This window comes from Diadema setosum, chromosome 5 (genome assembly GCF_964275005.1).
Source record: "Diadema setosum chromosome 5, eeDiaSeto1, whole genome shotgun sequence".
NCBI classification, from domain to species: domain Eukaryota; kingdom Metazoa; phylum Echinodermata; class Echinoidea; order Diadematoida; family Diadematidae; genus Diadema; species Diadema setosum.
The window spans coordinates 16445196-16464205 of NC_092689.1; the positions used below are offsets into that span (position 1 = coordinate 16445196).

The window sequence follows — 19010 nt, forward strand, 5'->3', positions numbered from 1 at the left end:
CGCAGATGTTTAGAGATGCGTTTAAACGCAGTTTCTTATACATTGTAGTTTCGTACAAAAACCGCAAGTCTTCTCTGCACCGCTCTGGCGTTTAAATACAGCGTTACGTGTGATTTGATGGACTTGCATTTGATTTTTAGAGTTGCGTTTAATTTCTAATTTTGCTTACGAAATAAAAAAAGTAATGCAAGTCATTTCAACAATAACGCACTTCCGTAGATGTATAGAGATGTTTTTAAACGCAGTTTCTAGTTTCGTACAAAACTGCAAGTCTTCTCTGCAACGCTCTTGCGTTTAAATACATCGTTGTGTGTGATTTGATGAACTTGCATTTGATTTTTAGAGTTGCGTTTAAACGCAATTGAGTTTCAGGTTCGTACAATTATTTTCTAGTTTCATATGATTATCAGACGCAAGTTTTTTCAGCAACGCACTTGCATTTAAATGCAAAAACTGCGTGTGATTTGATACACCTGCATTTGTTTTTTTTGAGTTGCATTATTAGTTGCATTATAATAAATTTTTCTACAAAGGGCCCAGGTTTTAATATCGCTTCGGAATAATTAACGTCAGAATATTCGGATTTACAAAAACATTTCATGTTCGGATAATGAATACCTACTGAGACATAGTTAAGCGTAAAAAATTTTTGCGTTTTGAGAAAAACGACAGGGAGAAAAGGGGTAAAGTGAACTGCCTTGGGTACTACATGTAATACTCCAGTGTAAATGAGTGTATGCCCTTTCTATTCTGGCATACAAGACAATGGACGAATGGTGCGAACGCTACCGCGCCGTACGCTAGCGAATTACCGAGTAGAAATGCAGCGAATCGGAGCGGGAAAACAATTCTTTTACAGAGAATGGCGATAAGATTTTGAGCGAAAAATTATGTCGACTTAGACGAGGGAATTAACACGTATTTCAGCTCAGTTGGCACTGAAAAATCAGGTCGACTTACGCGAGTTGTCGACTTATAAATGTCGAATAAGACGAGGAAATTTTCAAGGAATAACAAAGGCAAAAATCGGGACTTTTTTATCGTGTCGACTTAAGCGAGTTGTCGACTTATGCGATGTCGACTTAGGCGAGGTCTACTGTAGGTTTAATTGGATGAATGGCTATACTGTCTAACACTTCCGGTATTTGGAGATTTGAGGATTTTTACTTGACTTTTGACCCTTTCATAAGTTTAAGGAAGAAGTGAAAATTAGCGATTTCACTTGACCTTTGACCTCATGGCAAGAAACTTCCAAGAAAATCTCTATTGGGTAATACATGCATACACTAAGTTTCAAGAAAAATCATGCAGGCATTGCATAGATAAGAGTGAAATAGTGAAATTTTGAGGAGTTGACCTAGACCTTTGACCCCCTGACCTTTGACCATGACCACTACATTCCCTGGATAATCACTGGCAGTCAGTGCATGCATGTGTACTAAGTTCCTGAAGATACCTTGAACCATCTGTGAGATATGGATAAAAAAGTGAAATTTTAACATTTTCACTTGACCTTTGACTTCACGACCTGAAACTCTCTCTGGTGAATCTTTATTTGGTAGTTCATGTAAACACTAAGTTTCAGGACAATACCTTTCAGGCATTGCATAGATATGGGGAAATAGTGAAATAATATGCATTTGATCTTGACCTTTTGACCTTTGACCTTGAGCATGTGTGCCTAAAAGTTGATAGGCACAACTTCGCCCACTCATACATTACACATGCCAAGTTTCATTAGGATACCTCAAACGGTTTTTTAGTTACGCTGTCCACAATCTTGACTACGGACAGAAGGACAGATGGGCGGACGGATGGACGGAAGGACAGATGGATGGACAACTCGAAAACATACAGCTGTAATGCCTCTGGCGACGCTTCGTGGCGGAGGCATAAAAATGGTGGGTATGGTATCATCTATCATAAATATATTGTATCTTATCTACCATGTTGTAACTGCTAAATCCTTTTGCACCAAGGATCACCTAGACATTCTTTGTGTGCGTCTGATTGGCAGTGTTGTATGCTGTACCATTTTCAGGGATTTGAAATGGCAACTATAAGTACTGTATACAGTGTAGGTAAACATATGCATGGACGCAGGCTGAACTTGAGCGTGAATAAAAAAATGATTGAAAATTCACTAAATGACATGGCACATACATTGTATGTTTAATGAGTGACTGGCATCACAATGGTATGCCACTGACAGAGAAATATATAATGTGGCAAATAAAGCACAGTTGGACATTGTCTTTGTGGGCATTCATTCTCAGGAGCCCATCACCCCATTTGGAATTGACACATCACGGGCAGCCTTCGAAAATGGGGTGAGATCAGTGTGACAATTTAACTGATTTGTCACGATTGCTGAATAACTGAGGGCTAATATTCCAAGGTTCTTAAACCTTTAATAGTGCAGTATTAGATCACAGACATGCTGAACAGATACTTCATTTATTCACTAAATGTAATGCAGGGCTCTGGTCTTTTGTGAATATTCCATGCAAGGGACGTCAACAGAGACTGTCAAAAGGTCCACAATAAAAGCATCTTTTCATGAGATGAAGACAAATGTTCAGAAGCCACTATCCAAACACTCTCTAAAGTTTTCTTACATCTGTAGACACCTTACCTTGCACAGTTTGTCCAGGACTCTCATGCACACATCCAGAAACATTTGATCCTCCTGCCGCAGTTGTCTGAAGGAACCAACTTGGAGCATTGCCATGACGCCATCCTTGTGAACAGTGAGGATGCGGTTCAAATGCCGCGGCTGAAACCCGGCCCACCAGTGAGCTGTACAAGGTATAGGAATGCCAACAATTATGTGTAGACTTTATTTTCTCTCTAAGCAAGACATAGAAACAAGAGTTAAAAACCTGCATTTGAGATTCAAGCTGGGCTTCATGAATCTACTTGAATTTACATTCGTCACACAATGATTCCACAACAGAGATGTGTGACAACATGATAAGCGGCATTTTAAATTCTGCCATAAAATTAGAAAAATGGCAAGTGGCAATGCAAACACAAGGGATTATTCCCCAACATTGAATGCCAACACGAATTAAAGTAGTTACAGTTGAACCTCTCGTATCCGGACAAGTCGGGACCGGGGCTCATCCGGATAAGGGATTTGGCCGGATACGGGAGACTCAATGCTTTATACATGTACATATACATACACATGTACTGATGTAGCCCATTGTAGTACCACATGTAGTAATGTGTATACTGCAACCTTTTCATTGTTACACTTAGTAACAGACCCCAAAATAGAGGTGTATGTTAATGTTGGAAGTAATATGTAATTCATGTGTGTTTGTGTAGGAGTTCTCAAGGAGTTGGGAAATCCCCTTTCCTCCGGTAATTATTAAAAAAAAAAAAAAAATCACGGCGAGATTGCGTCCGTATAATAGAGAGATCCGGATAAAGGGAGGCCGGATAAGAGAGGTTCAACTGTACGTACTAAAAGTACATTCCACTTATCTCTTGGTGTCGCACTGCAACTCACTTAATATTTTGTCTGCTGCCCCTTTCAAGCTACAGAGTGCATTCCCCAGTTGGCAAATGGTATGTCTGCACCATCTCTCCTGCGGCCTGCTGAGGACGGGACATTCCATTAGCACTAGGTAGAGTCTGAGGGCCTCCACATCAGGAGGGGACTCTGGAAGACTCGGCACTAATGTTGATGTGATGATTTCTGAAATCTAGCGAAAAAAAAACAATAATAATAATGTTGAATTACAAATTATCTGATTATAATGACAGGATTTCAAATGTCTGGTGCTAAGCAACTACAGTGGTACACATGTCACAAAATTTACAATTAATCTGCTATTCAACATAATTTCTATTACGAACTGCTTACTATCTAATGTTTGAAGGACGCTTCCTACATTCTACCCCATCACCAACAGCTCCTTTTACTTTAAATTATTTTTTCCCCCTCTTGAAATTCTAATGTAGGTCTGGAACAAGTAGAGGCTAATGACTACTTAAACTGATAACTCACCTGGCAAGCATAGGACAACTTCTCTTCTTCTCGTACTATTCCTGTTAATCATCATTCTCAGCTATACTCATCTTAAATTTCAACAGAAGCAGATGAGAAAATACCTTGTAGGGTCTTCAAGTCTTGTTTTGGATTATAAAAAAAAAATCTACAAAAGATTCCCTACAAAACACTTTGTCTATGAATAGATATTCCAAGAAACATCTCTATTTCTCCCTCCATAGCAAAACTGAGAGAATCGTTGATCTTAAAGGCATAATTTACCATTTGCACATGAAACAAAAACTCAGCATCGGTGCTTTAAAATAGTCCTAAAATGCGAATAAGGGATAGAAACAACCACTGTAAAAATTTGAATCCGTATAATCAATGTTAAGTGTTGTTAAATACACAAAAGGTAAACGATAGTTATAATAAGAATGTTTCCCGACTAAACCGTATACAGTTACGGTTTATTGAGAAAAACACTAATATCTCCTTATGTTTTAGGCTTTATTGCAAAAAATTTATATGGTAGGATGTTTTGTGACACAACAGACCTACACATATGCATCAAATGTGATATCTTGAACGTTTTTGAAATCACTGCTCCCAAAGGTAAACAGGACCTTTAAACAACAGTCTCATTCTAATGCATAATGCTTTTGGTCATTGAAGGGTTTGCATAACACAGCTACTACTTTGGTAGTTATGATGAAATCAGACTACTGTAAACTTCAAGGCCCTGCCACTAAAATTGATGCTCACTCATGACCTTCTGACTCTTCAGTGGTCACCAATCTCCTGACACTGGTAAAATCCGCTATATCTGAGCTTCCATGTATGAATAAACCCATCAAAATCTTACTGCTTGCCGAGTTGAACTATCAACCAAGACATGCTCTGGACAAATACAAGAATACCTATCCAGCCTTTGTAAAAACAAAGAAACAAACAAAATCAATATAGGAACTCACAATTTCAAGGATCATGTTCTTGTCTGAGAGGTGCTTAAAGGCAGATCTTGCAGCATCAAGGTCCACTCCGTGGTTGGACTTTCCGCAACAGTAGTGATCATCATTTCTGGCATCAAAACAGTTACATCATACGAACAGTCATTTTCACGCTTATACACATACACTGTACACAGTACCATATATCATAATACCAAGTGCACTATTTCATAAGAGCCATGACCATCACACTGGCAAGTTAAATTGATTTACGATCAGACCTATTTAGAAACTTCATACTTTCTGCTCAGGCTTGTGGCCCATATCATTCTTTGTGAATAAAACATTACAAATGCTAAATTGCAGCCCTACACTTAACTTATAAAGTAAAAAATAGAGAAAAGGGGAAATATCACTCAATTAACAAACTTTTCATTAAACTTACTGAATTCTTAAACTACAAATTATACACGTCAGCAGCACATATCACACAGAAAATAAGAAATCTCTGAACATGATTTCTTTTTTTAAGTAGCTTAAATACAAGCAGACTATCCTTCAATATCATTATTCCTTCATTTCTACTTTGTACTGTTCTCGTTTTTGAGAATCTATATAATCGCTTAAACCAATCTGTCAAATATTAGTCATAAGTATAATCTGTCTATTACAGTACACAAGTTTGGCAAACAAACAAACAACCTTGCTTTATTTCATTCACAAATCAATCACATTCTGTGTAGTGCTTCATTTGTTCATCCACAAGGACATTTTGAAATTACGAGTCAACAAAAAAGGAATGACATAAGACTTCAAAGTCCCTATCATATAACAATGATAAGGGTATATACATAATGTTAAATCTACAAGAAAAGAGCAGCTTCGAGCCAGTTGCAGCTTATAAAGTGCACTAGAAGACAAATGATTCAGCACAGCCTGCATATATACAATATATACAGCATCATCACACTCACGGCTTTAAGAAAGATGCATTGAGGCATGCAGCAGACGAGAAGACCACCTCTGCAAGCTTTCTGGCTTTGGGTGGTGGGGAGGTGTTGGGCACCACGGAGGCCAGGTCCCTGAGAAGCTTAGCTGAGAGGGCAGCAGGCTCCTGGTGGGGCACCGGATCCCTGAAATCCAGCGGCAGATCTAGATTCTACACATTAGGAAAGATACACAGGTAATACTCACTCAGAACAGCAATCTCTTACAAAATACTCAGATTATCAGACTTTTTCTCACTGCATTATTTTTTTTTTCTGACTCAATATTGATTGTTTGAACAGATCATCTATTCACCAGCATACTTTGTGTATGTGTGATTAGTCAATTTTTAACGAGTGCACATGTAATAGTCGTCATAGTAAACGTGAATGTTCATGCAATAATAGGTGCTTGTAAGAATCAAAATTTCACACATCATCATAACACTATCACTATAAAATCATAATGAGTTTTTGACAAAAAAAAATACATTTGTCTTTTGTACATCATAATGAGTTTTCGACAAAAAAAAAATACATATTTGTCTTTTGTACTTCTGCCACATTCTTTTATTTTTTCTTAGTCATCAATACTTTACAAGTTTCCTTTAAAGAGTTTGATATGCAGGCATAATCCTAATTTCAAAACACAGATATCTCAAAAAGCAATACAGGTCTGTCCACTTCCGAAGTTCTTGGGCGTCTCTTTGACAGTGCATTGTATCTCATTCATAATGGGGACTCACTTGTGTTACACTTGTGACCGTACAGAAAGATTGACCTCCTCCGGCGCATATGCATCTCACAACATATCCCTCTACCTCCATGTTCTCCTCTGCTGTCGAGTACGGGACCCATGGGCCGGAAACTTTGGCGGGATCACAGTGGGACTCTGTATCCCCTTGGCCCAGCTGGCCCTGGACCCCGAGACCAAATGCATACAGTCGTCCACTCACCCCTTCAAGGACCAGTGTGTGGTGTCTGGATGGGCAAAACATTTTTTTTTTTCCACACAATCAAGCTTCTTGTACTCCATCCAATAGAAACACAACTTTGAGATTTCCATTGCTTTGTTATTACATGAACATTATCTGCTTTAGTCACACTGATGTGGGAGTGATGACTGTTTGGACTTTCATTAGTTTCAATGCAGTAAGAACGAACAATCGATACTGACAAAATAGCTACAAAACCCTTTCTCCATGAGATTAGAGCAAGTTATTACAAGACATGAATTTTGCCATAATGTTCAAAATTTTCAATTCCACTCACACTAAGTGATTGCATGGGGGGGGGGGGGAGGGAGGGGTCGGAGTGGTATGATAAGTTAGAACAGAAGGAGCAATAATAATGTGACCCGCTACAACAAAAGGATCCTAAAGTCGCTGACGGCTGAGCCGAGAAAATCGAGTTTGAAGTCACATCATCAAAATTGGTATTAAAATACAATCACATTTCTGTTTTCAGCAGAATTTTGTGGTCTCATGTTTTGTCTATCATCTGCCGAAATTTCGAAGCTAAATGATTAAAGGAAAGGCAAGAAATCAGCGTTTTTCTGGGCCATGATTTTCCGACTTTCAACGTAACAGAAACTTGTCCGAAGATTTGGATTTAGCGCCCCACCTGGACTCCGCCCCTAGCAACAAGGTAGTGATCTTATTGGTCAGTGCGTGCCATCCTGATTACTGATTGGTCGTGCGTAGACCGCTGGCGCTAAGCTTGAATGAACATCGCGGAGGTCGCTAAGAGCATGCCTTCTATTGTCAAGCGGTGAAAACTGTCTCACCTACCCTTGATCATGTTAGCGTTGGAAGGAAAACTTTGAAGGCGTTTTTCTCGAAACTCTGATTTCATCAACCACTTGACATGCGCTAATAAAATCATCGATATCTCCACAACCGAGTACTTTTATGAGTTGTGCTATGTATAAAATTTAAGTAGAAGAGTAAGGGAATAATGTCATGACATTTTCAGAAAATTGTCCTCCCCCGACTTTCGGATCCTTTTGTTGTAGCGGGTCACATATAGAAAAATGATGCATACACCAAACTTGGAATCTAGAGTGGGAAAAATCACCAACCTTCCACACGCCACCTGTGTGATGGTGGTCCCCATCAGGTCAATGACCTTTCTTGGGTTGAGCTCATTTGCATCTGAACCATGACCCAGTTGACCTTCTGACCCCTGGCCGAAGAGAAAGACGCCACCATCCTGTGTGGACAAATTAAACAAGAAGAAGAAGAATAAACCCATAATCACACTTTACTGGACATCCATGAAATAAGTGGGGCAGAGTGTTTCATGGTAGTATTTTGGTATGACTTCATCATTGTCTTTTGTGAAGCACACAGAAAAATCATCTTTTTCCCAGCGCCGATTTCAAATCATGGTGACAGCATCATACAGACACTGACGTTGTCTCACATAGAGCTAATGGGGATTACATCTTAATCTCAGGGTTATGTAAGTGTTGCATTTGAATGTATCGATTGATATCCATTGTATTACCCAAGGTTAGCATACATAGGCCTTTAAAAAACAACAACTCTACCTTTGATAATACAGAGCTCATAAGGGCAATTCGACATGGTGTTCTGCCCATTATGAATGTCTCCTTTCTGAAATGAAACAAGCAATCACTGATACTGTAAAACAAGAAATATTCGTGGCATGAAATTTTTCTGAATCGGAGCCAACGGCCTTTCTCGTGACATGAAATTTTTGCGAACAGGCACTGGCATCCAATGCATTATAGTTTTAAACAAGAATTTTCAGGTGCACTTAACGAATCTTGGCTCTTTTAAAATTGCCTTATCCGATATGAAGCCAATCATGAGTGGCAACTATCTAGACTAAACATACCTCAACAATAATGTATGATATTTGTGATGGCACAGAAGGCTATTTGGAATACTACTTACAAGAGTAAGCAGGGCAGTATGGTCTTGTCCACATGCCACATATCTCACTAATTGAGATCGGAGATTCCTGAGTAAAGTTGGAAAGTGTTTGTCTGCAAGAAAGGAAAAACAAATATGAAAGTGAAAGTTCTGCTAAAGAATTCATTGCTACTTGTAGGGACTTTATCCAAACAGGATATTTGTTATTCTATGCCACAACTGTAATATTCATCAAAACAAATACATTGTAAATATCAAAGTACCATATTTTTTTTTCTCTCTACAAACAAAAGCCAACTGCCGAACAGCCAGAAAGGAATTTACTTTGAAACTTCAAGTGGAATACTACCTCTTATACAGAGCAATGCAATATGACACAACACATCATAATGCCATTCAATACAATATAATACAATAAAAGACAATAACATACGAAACAAATACGACAGCAACAGTTGAGTGATCTGATACATGTCAAACAAAACAGCTTCGCATAACACACTACCACATTAAGAATTTCAGACATGACAAATGACTACAAAAGTGACCTACGCTCTCTGTTGCCAAGCCCAAGCTGCCCAAAGTCGTTTTTGCCCCAGCTGAACACTGACCCTGAGACGGTGAGGGCAAAGGAGTGTGACCCTCCACAGGCTATTCGCACAACAGGCACACCCTTGAGAGACGTGAGCTCCGTTGGCCTGTCAACTAGACTTAACCCTGAAGGACCGATGCCCAGTTGACCGTATGTGTTGTCACCCCAGGTGAATACTCTTCCGTCTGCCAAAGTGATGTCATCAGATATAACACAGGGAAGATATGCCACATTAATAATAACAATCATCATCATCATCATCATCATCATCATCATCATCATCATCATCATCATGTATATTGCACCAAATCCACTCTGTAAGAATGCTCAAAGCAGATACTACACTGTATTGTTACCCCGGTGTCTGGATACATTATTTCCCACCAGCACTGACAGTGCTCACTCTCCACTCCCTGGGGAGCATTCCAGTCCCCATTTTACAGGTGCACACATTCTTCAGCAAAAAACAAACAAACAAAAAACAAACAAGAAACAGCAGAGACCATGATACAGATTAGACAGAGATGCTCAAGTACAGAAAACTAACATTCACATCAAAATCAAGCCGTGATAGCTTGATGACATGAAACGGTCATTCACCTGATTCACGTAGGATAACATTTCAGCTTTGTTTTTGTTTCTTTGATATGGGTGCTTCTACAATATTAAAGTGAAAGGACCCACAACATCATCTGATAGGAACATCAATCTAGAGAAAAATCTCCTTTGGTACAGGGAATAAAATGAACTCTGATCGAGACATTCCAGCACACATGATGTAAAAGGAACAGACCTAATTATGAATAGTTGCTCATGTCAAATACTTTGCATTCAGCTGAGACAGGCATGAAAGAAAGTGTAGCTGCAGGAAAGAAGTGATCTATGGGAATGTGCTGCCCAACTTTTCTGGGGCACAGGAGAATTTTGCCAGTTTAGAGTACTGTATATCTTTAGTTTTTCTGAAGCTTGATCACATCGTCGCTGTCCTGAATTTCGACATGAAAGATCATATTACCTCTCGACAATGCCATGGAATGTAATTCTCCACAGCAGACCTTGACTACATGGTGGGATCCCAGATGTCTCAGGATCCTAAAAAGAGGCAGAGAGAGAAAGAAAGAGAGATTCAAAGAAAGAAGAGATAGGGACAGAGGGACACAGAGAGACAAAGGGAGACAGAAAAAAGGTGTGCTTGTTAATTACCTCTGCCAAGGGAGGAGGTTATGTTTTCATCGGCGCTGGTTTGTTTCTTCGTTTGTCCGTGTGCAAAATAATTCAAAAAGGTGGTAACGGATTTGGATGAAACTTACAGGGAAGATTGAGAATGAGACAAGTAACAGATGATTAAATTTTGGTAGTGATCCGGTAATTCTTATAGATTTTATGAAGGATTTTCAATATTTTAGCAGGTAGGGTCATTGAACTTGGGAGTTCAAGCTGCATTTTTTAGGTCTTCATACGCACACTAGAGTGCATGCTCTAGTTTCTGGTCCAGGGCAAGGCATGCTGTGCAGCTGACATTGATGACATAACAAAAGGTTTCTATGTATTGGGAAATCAGGCAATTTTCAGCATGCCTACGTATGGGTAGTTATCACTGATCTCTATGGAAGAACAAGATCAGTGGTTGGAAATGAGCTGCTTGGCGGAGGTCTGCGCTCTCAGAGTGCTTCTCTAGTTTAGTTTGCAGCTGCTTGATTCACCATCTACAATAACATCTGACACTCAACAAAAGCTTACAAAATGTGCTTCAAGCAAATGCTTTTATTACAAACTATTTGACACACATCAGAGGCACAGCGATCTCGTTTTATCAACATTAAAAACGACATAAATTGTAATACTGGTACATCGCAACCTCTTATTCATGCCTGATCAAAAACTGTTTGCCCATTGAATGATTTAAAAATTGCAATGAAAGATTGTTATATGTTTCACAGCTTTTCACAGTCACTTCTGCATGAATGCATGTGTTGTCCAAGAGAGTCAAACAATGGCCACAAGTTTCCTGAGAAGAATTCAGAATGTTCTAGTAAGCTCTACATATTCTTCTGTATCCTTTGATAGTGCATAGCTTCCTCACTTGAACTTTGATGACAAAGACGGGGCAATCTTAAGAAATCAATGGTATCATACTCATCCATTCTAAAAAAAACATAGTCAGAAAAAGATCAAGCAATGAATAATATACAGCAACATTGTTCTTATTACACCTGTTCTTCTTCTTACTTTGGTTTGTGTTTGGCCTCTCTGGTTCCAGTTCCCAGGCCACACTGACCCCTGTCATCACGCCCCCATCCAAGGACTTGACCCCTGTCTGAGACTGCCAGTGTGTGGTCGCCCCCACAGCACACCTGAGATATTACAAAAGTCTCCAGTGCACACACTTGCACTGAAGCGTAAAGAACAATTAGCATGTTAGGGAGTGATTTAAAGCATGTGGGTGGAAAAAAACAAACAAACAAAAAGAGCAAATACCAAGTAGTAGCAATATCCATGCATATTGGGCATCTCCTCAGCATGCCAACAGACCAGTTTACAAAAATATTGACATCTATGGATGTTTCTTCCCATCCTGACATAGTAATGAGCTATTCTACTGACCTGTACACACTTGTACCTCAAAAACACTTTTCAGTACTTGGGATCCAGTTTGCATACAATGGACATTAGTTATTGCTACATCGGGCAAACCTTGGGTAAGCTTTCAGGTTGTCAAGAAAAACCATTGTCAGAAAGGCATGCATAAAATTTGAATATTAGTATTCAGTAAACCAGTCCATTGACATCCAACTGTACACATTTAATCTCGATATTACAATTTGGTCAAAATAGGCCCAATTACACTGGCAAAAACATCAGGCCTACATTTGAACAAATCTCGGTTTTCAGATCTACCATCTACATTGGGAGTACAACCTGTATAATCAAAACCCTTGAGGCTTGCAAGCCCTCACAACTCTTTTCTGTGTTCGTTTTGGTTTGTGCCGCTGTGTTTGTGCATGTACAAGTAGTGCATGGGTACAACATGTCACTTCTACAAGTGTACATGGCAGGTGTCCAGAACACCAAAACAGGTGCTGGATATTTAAACACTGGTAACCATTCCCTTCAGAACTGAATGGAAAATGATGATTAAAGAGTACCAGGTACCGGTATTGCAAGAATAAAAGGCTCAAGCTGTTTCTTCAACCACTTCATCACTATACACAAGTATTTACAAGGACATACACCATGTAAGGTGATGTCTGATTACACAAAAAGTACTGTATTCTACCATAAAAACAAATCCCAGACTTGCTACAATCATCCAACTTCATCTATGCAAATTAGTGCTACCACCATCAATGCCACTGGTCACTATAATCATCACTACATTTTGTACTACCATCCACATCACCACTATGTGGACACTTAGTATAGGAATAATATCAGAGTAATAATGATCACTATCATCATCATAAGAAGGAGAGGAATGAAAAGAAAAGTGATGATAACAAAACCAATTTATGTCTACAGTAGCTTCTATCTTACCATATCAATAATCTTAAAACAACACACATTATTACTATTAGAAGCTCACCTGGTCTACTATGGCTGCGATCCTGTCCAAGTTGTCCCATGTCGTTAGCCCCGCACATATAGACAGTTCCTCCCTGGAGCACCACACCAGTGTGACGCAGGCCACAGCCAACTGCCTGCACCCTCTGCCCCATCAGAGTTGGCACTTCTTTGGGTAACACCTGATGGGTCTGGCTGCTATGGTTACCAAGACCAAGCTGGCCTTCTCTGGACGATCCCCAGCAGAACATGGCTTTTGTTCAGTGGCACATATGTCAGCACTTGATGGCTCTAGTATGGGTAACCAATGGTGCAGAATCAGAATATGACATTAACATTAATCACAAAATTCATTAAATGTTATACAATAATACAAAAGAGGAATGATAAGTTTCTCCTGTCCTTAGTCCTACATGTATCTTGAATACTATCGTACAAATACTCCAGGTAGGACTAGGGTTATGCAGACAGGGTCAGTATTGAGGCAACAAATAACAATACTCTGTGTTATAGAGCTACATTATTATTTTGTTGGGGTCTACTATAATTTCTATTGACATCAAGTATCATCACTGTATAAGTGATGGGTATTTACCAGGTACATTGACACATCAAAAACTCATTCATAATATTATTACCCAATCTCCAGTTTTGTTCCAGTAACTTCCGCTTGTTTGGTGCAACAAATGTCATGCCACATATCAGCTTATCATTTCCTTGGAATTCCCTACATTTTCTAGCTAGGTTAGTACAGTGCATCAGCAGTGAGAAGTGGGGAAAACCAAGCACAGCATTATCACTGTTTGTCAAGCACTCAATCATGATTTTCATATTATGTCAAATACCCACTATCATTACGAGTCTACAATTTGTTGCAGATCTAGTAGATTCAAAAGCAAGCCACCCACAATTTAACCATTTATAATGCCATACAAAATTTGACCACCTGGGGCCCTACTACTTGTAAAACCTACATGGTTGTTAATCACATGTGGTCAAATTTTGGCACAAGAGGTTGAACCTTGGTGCAGGTTTTTTATCAAAGGTTTCTAAGTTTGTCAACTACAGTGCGTGATCCAAAGAAGTGTTGCCAACTGAATCAAGTACCGGTAAGTAATCAAAGGCTAGGTAAGAAACGTTAAGTACCGCTACCGGTAACCGCACTGGCGACCCAAAAAGGCAACACCTTCGTGTTACTGGTTACAGCGCAGTGGCGGATCCAGGTGGGGGTACACCGGGTGTGTGCCCCCCTCCCCTTTTGATTTTTGCTAAAACAAAATAAAAACAATAAAATGGGGGTTGCATGCACATCACCCCCCCCCCTTTAATTTGTTATGGCGCCCCTCCTTTATGGAATTCCTGGATTCGCCCTGCAGCGCCCTAGGCCAGAGTTAGGTAAGATTAGAAACAGAATTCTATCACACTCACTTAACAGTAATGTAATTAGGCCTACACTAAAAGATTATACACAAAAATTTGCCTGTCCAGAGGAGTCTGTTACTACTAATGACTTTTATGGCTCTCCTCCATAACAGTTTAGAGTTAGACAGGAGGGGATTCTGTGAAGCCAGAAATAGTATCCGCAGAACATATCCCCGACATTGGCGACAACCAGGTCACAAATGCAGACCAGTCTTTCACAGTCAACTTAAGATCTACTCAGTACACTTACAAAATATTACAGGAGAGTAGCACATTGCAACTTTGGTGAGTTTTGGTAACTATACTTTAGATCTACACACTAGACTATATAAATCACATGGCTCTAACGTTATAACTATACACAGCCCAGTCGCTGTTACGTAGATACGTCGCACAGCGTAGTACTACTACTAGTGATACAGCGTCTGGTCGGGCTGAGTAATGGCTCTATAGGCCTAACCAGACATCTTCTAGAAATCTGTTGAGTGTTTAGTGTTACTGTTTAATAGAGCAAAAGCAAGTGAAGTGATTATTAAACATTCCACAGCACGCACAGCCTGGGAAACTGCTACACTTTTGTTGTTTTACACTGGCACTGCATTAGACGGTTCTACAGCACACCAGAATTTTGTTACGGGCACAGCGTTGTTTGTAAATGATTTATAGAATTCTATGATATAATTTAGAACCTCTGATCTACAATTCATGCACACAAGGCCCTCTTGATCACGTTGATCCGCCCTTCGTTTACCTATTCCGCCGATTGTTTTGTCAGGTTCTCTCCACCAGTAGAGCCAGCACTGCAGCAGAAGGTTGAGAAGGCCCGACCATACACACTTTAATAGGCCTACTTGTCCAAGGGCAAGGCCGGCAAAAAGACATGAAAGACTCAGAGGTGGCAGACAGACACAATTTTGGCAATCTCCCTCCTCTAGACTCCACAGTTTACAGTAGATACCGTATAGCACTGACCTCAACTGCAGTGCTTTGCTGCTCAGCTCAGCTCACTGAGCTATAAAGTTCTAACAGTTACTGTACAACTACTCTTTGCTATCAGGCTCTCTACGATCTGCTGCTATCACGATAAGCGCGACGATCATGCGCGAGCTCTCGAATAACCCAGGCTGGTACAGTATGGAGAGACCGTATAGGCCTACTCCGTATCTAACTACGCAGCTCCTACCGAAGCGCTTCCCCACGGCCCCCGGCGTATGCACGTACATTTTGTACATGGCGTATTGTAAACTCCTCTGTAGTAGTATAAGACAAGCGCTCTTTCGTGTTTCGTTTCTCGTTCCAAGACTGATTATGAAAGTATTCATGAGTGCGAGTGCACATGCAGCATCCATGGTGCTCATGTGTGTCAGATAATTATCTTCGATGTCAAAAGCGTTGAAAAGCTAAAGCCTGTAGAAATCAGACTAGCAAAATATCAATTTCTTTTATCAAATTGATAAATTTCGTGCGGAACACAGCGATTATCTTCAACTCTGATATCTTTAAAATCATGCATGTTTTTAGCAGACTAATAAGCCCTACACACTTGTAACGTATGTCAGCCAAGTTGGGATGATATCCAGAATAGAGTGGCTGAAAAAAAAAGACTAATTGAAAAATAACGACGAGTTTATATCGGTTGTTTTGGCCTGGAAGTTTCCATTTAAATGAGCCAACAAGTCTCCCTGAGTAAGAATTGTGACTCGGAATTGCAATAAATGAGAGTTCGAGATTTCGTGATCCCTGTTCGTGATGTCATAGTTTGACGATTTGACACAGTACGAAACAAAACATCGGGCGATCATGATTATTAGAAATAGGGCCTTATATTGTACCGGTATAAAACACTGGTTCTGTGAGTAATGAATCTGTCTGACAATAATTGCAGAATGCAATAATGATGATGATGGGGATGATGATGATGATGATGATAATTATGATGATGATGATGATGGTGATGATGATGATGATGATGGTGATGATGATGATGATGATGATGACGATGATGATGATGATAACCAGGGGCGTCACCAGCTTTTTTTCAAGGGGGTGCGTTTTGACACTTAGATATGTAACCTGCAAGTTTGTTTGTTTTTTTTATTTGATTATGATTGGCTCCTGTATCATCATGTACATTTAATACACTATACATTGTACATAATATATGGGATTGTACACAAACATTGCTATGGGATGTGAAATTGTGAATGTGCGATCTGGTGCACACTTGAAAGAGTATCTTTTTGAATATACCTAGAGACATTATCTCTTTATTCAGTATTGGATACGAACTGTCACAGGAGGTTTACATGGAACTGAAAATTAGCCATGGTTTAATTAAACACACAAAGTAACACACACCCACCCACAAGCGCGTCGGAACACTGCTGGTTGGGGGGGGGGGGGGCAAATCTCGCGCATTAAACGATGTGAGATCATCGGCGAGGGAGCGAAGCGCCATCGAGGGGGGAGGGAGGGTGTGGGATGATGGGGTATGATACCCCCTCCCACGGTAGGGACTTTTGTAAAAGCAGAGTACAAAAGTCGCGTTTGTAGAGCATCTAAAAGCAAATTTTTAGGGAATAAAACATAGATACCCCGTCCCAAGGTAGGGACTTTTTGTAAAAACAATTAAGGGTGTAGGAAAGTCGCGTTTATAGAGCACTTCAAATCAAATTTCTAAGGAATTAAATAAATATAGTTTAAAAAAAATCACTGCAAAGGACTGTGGTCATAACTTATGAAAACTATTCATTTTACATATAGTGGAAAAAATCATTGTGAAGGACTATGATTCTAACATATGGGGGTACATTATGTAACGGTCATGAGATCCTCGGCGAGGGAGCGAAGCGACCGAGCGGGGGAGGGTATGGGAGGGGGATACCCCCTCCCACGGTAGGGACTTTTTGTAAAAACAAGGGTGTAAAAGTCGCGTTTATATAGCATTTTAAATCAAATTTCTAAGGAATTACACATAGTAAAAAAATCACTGCAAAGGACTGTGGTCATAACTTATGAGAACTATTCATTTGACATAATGGAAAAATCACTGTGAAGGACTATGATTTATTATCATAATGGGGGTATACATTATGTGACGGCCGTGAGATCCTCTTCGAGGGAGCGAAGCGACCGAGCGGGGGAGGGTATGGGAGGGGGATATAATACCCCCTCCCTAGGTAGGGACTTTTTGTAAAAAACAGAGTATAAAAGTCGCGTTTACAGAGCATTCTTAAATCAAATTTCTAGGGAATTAAACATATTTAAAAAAAAAAAATCGCTATGAAAGACTATACGGGGGGTACATTATGTGACGGTGTGAGACCCTCGGCGAGGGAACAAAGCGACAGAGCGGGGGAGGGTGTGGGAGGGGGATACCCCCGCCCACAGGAGGGACTTTTTGTAAAAACAAGAGTGTAAAAGTCGCGTTTATAGAGCATTTTAAATCAAATTTCTAGGGAATTAAACATAGTAAAAACAAATCGCTGTGAAGGACTATGATTATAACATACAGGGGTACATTATGTGACCGTGTGAGATCCTCGGCGAGGGAGCGAAGCGCCACCGAGCGGGGGAAGGTGTTGGAGGGGGATACCCCCTCCCACGGTAACGGTAGGGACTTTTTGTAAAAGCAAGAGTGTAAACGCCGCGTTTATAGAGCATTTTAAATCAAAGTTCTAGGGAATAAAGCATGGTTTTAAAAAAAAATCACTGCAAAGGACTATAATGACCATAACTTATGAAAACTATTCGTTTCACTATAAGTACGGGCAGGGGGAGCGAGCTACTTCCTTACCTCGCCATTCGTCTGAAATGTATAATCAAAAGCTTAAACGTGATCGCATTGTTCGAGCAATACAATAATAATGTTCTTATGAGCATAGAAGCATAGAAGAAAAGGAAAAATTTAGGGTTTACTAAAAGTATGTTTCAGGGGGCACACTCGAGCCCGCGAGGCTACCGTGATATACACTAAATTTACTCATGATTAAATGTTAGTGTATAGATGTAATAATGTATATTGTTAGTGCATTGTTCGCCCTGTTATGTGCGAAAAATTTCGCATTTTCAGTTACGAAATTGACAACTTTTAGACGAAAAATGTGCCTTTATTGTCCCCCTCCCACGCGACGGAGCTTTTGCATTTTCAAAATTGAAATTCAGCAATCCGTTGCACAATGAATGAAATATACCGTATACGGATACAGTGTAAACACTGTAGAATACATGCAGTAGATAATGTATAACATCAGTGCTGCCAGAGTCCGGGGTGCGATTATTATTTTTTCTCCTTTTTTTGTTCCCGGTGGAAAAAAAAAAAATTAAATAAATAAAAGTAATAAAAAAAGAACAATTATTTAGCGTCCGGCGTTGAGGTCGCTCGCACACGGAAGTGTGTGTGTGTGTGTGTGTGTGTGTGTGTGTGTTTTTTTAATTAAGGATCTGAAGGGGGGTGCGTTCGCACCCAGCGCACCCCCCCACCCCCCCCCCGTGACGCCCATGTAACAACAACAACAATAATAATAGTAATAATAATAATAGTAATAATAATAATAATAATAATGATAATAATAATAATAATAATAATAATAATAATAA

At 39.8% G+C, this 19010-nt stretch overlaps 1 protein-coding gene across 1 annotated transcript in view; it reads right to left on the reverse strand.

Annotated features, from left to right (window-relative positions):
- Nucleotides 1-15240, reverse strand: part of LOC140229147 (probable E3 ubiquitin-protein ligase HERC4) — a 34484-nt gene extending 19244 nt beyond the window's left edge. The window contains exons 1-12 of the mRNA XM_072309413.1: nucleotides 15163-15240; nucleotides 13012-13280; nucleotides 11658-11820; nucleotides 10444-10520; nucleotides 9389-9613; nucleotides 8858-8949; nucleotides 8017-8147; nucleotides 6683-6917; nucleotides 5925-6109; nucleotides 4975-5080; nucleotides 3518-3713; nucleotides 2636-2799 (exon numbers count right to left, since the gene is read on the reverse strand). Of these exons, the coding sequence (XP_072165514.1) occupies nucleotides 2636-2799; nucleotides 3518-3713; nucleotides 4975-5080; nucleotides 5925-6109; nucleotides 6683-6917; nucleotides 8017-8147; nucleotides 8858-8949; nucleotides 9389-9613; nucleotides 10444-10520; nucleotides 11658-11820; nucleotides 13012-13240 (1803 nt within the window). The 5' untranslated portion in view covers nucleotides 13241-13280; nucleotides 15163-15240. The remainder of the gene's footprint in view (nucleotides 1-2635; nucleotides 2800-3517; nucleotides 3714-4974; nucleotides 5081-5924; nucleotides 6110-6682; nucleotides 6918-8016; nucleotides 8148-8857; nucleotides 8950-9388; nucleotides 9614-10443; nucleotides 10521-11657; nucleotides 11821-13011; nucleotides 13281-15162) is intronic.
- Nucleotides 15241-19010: the final 3770 nt, after the last annotated feature.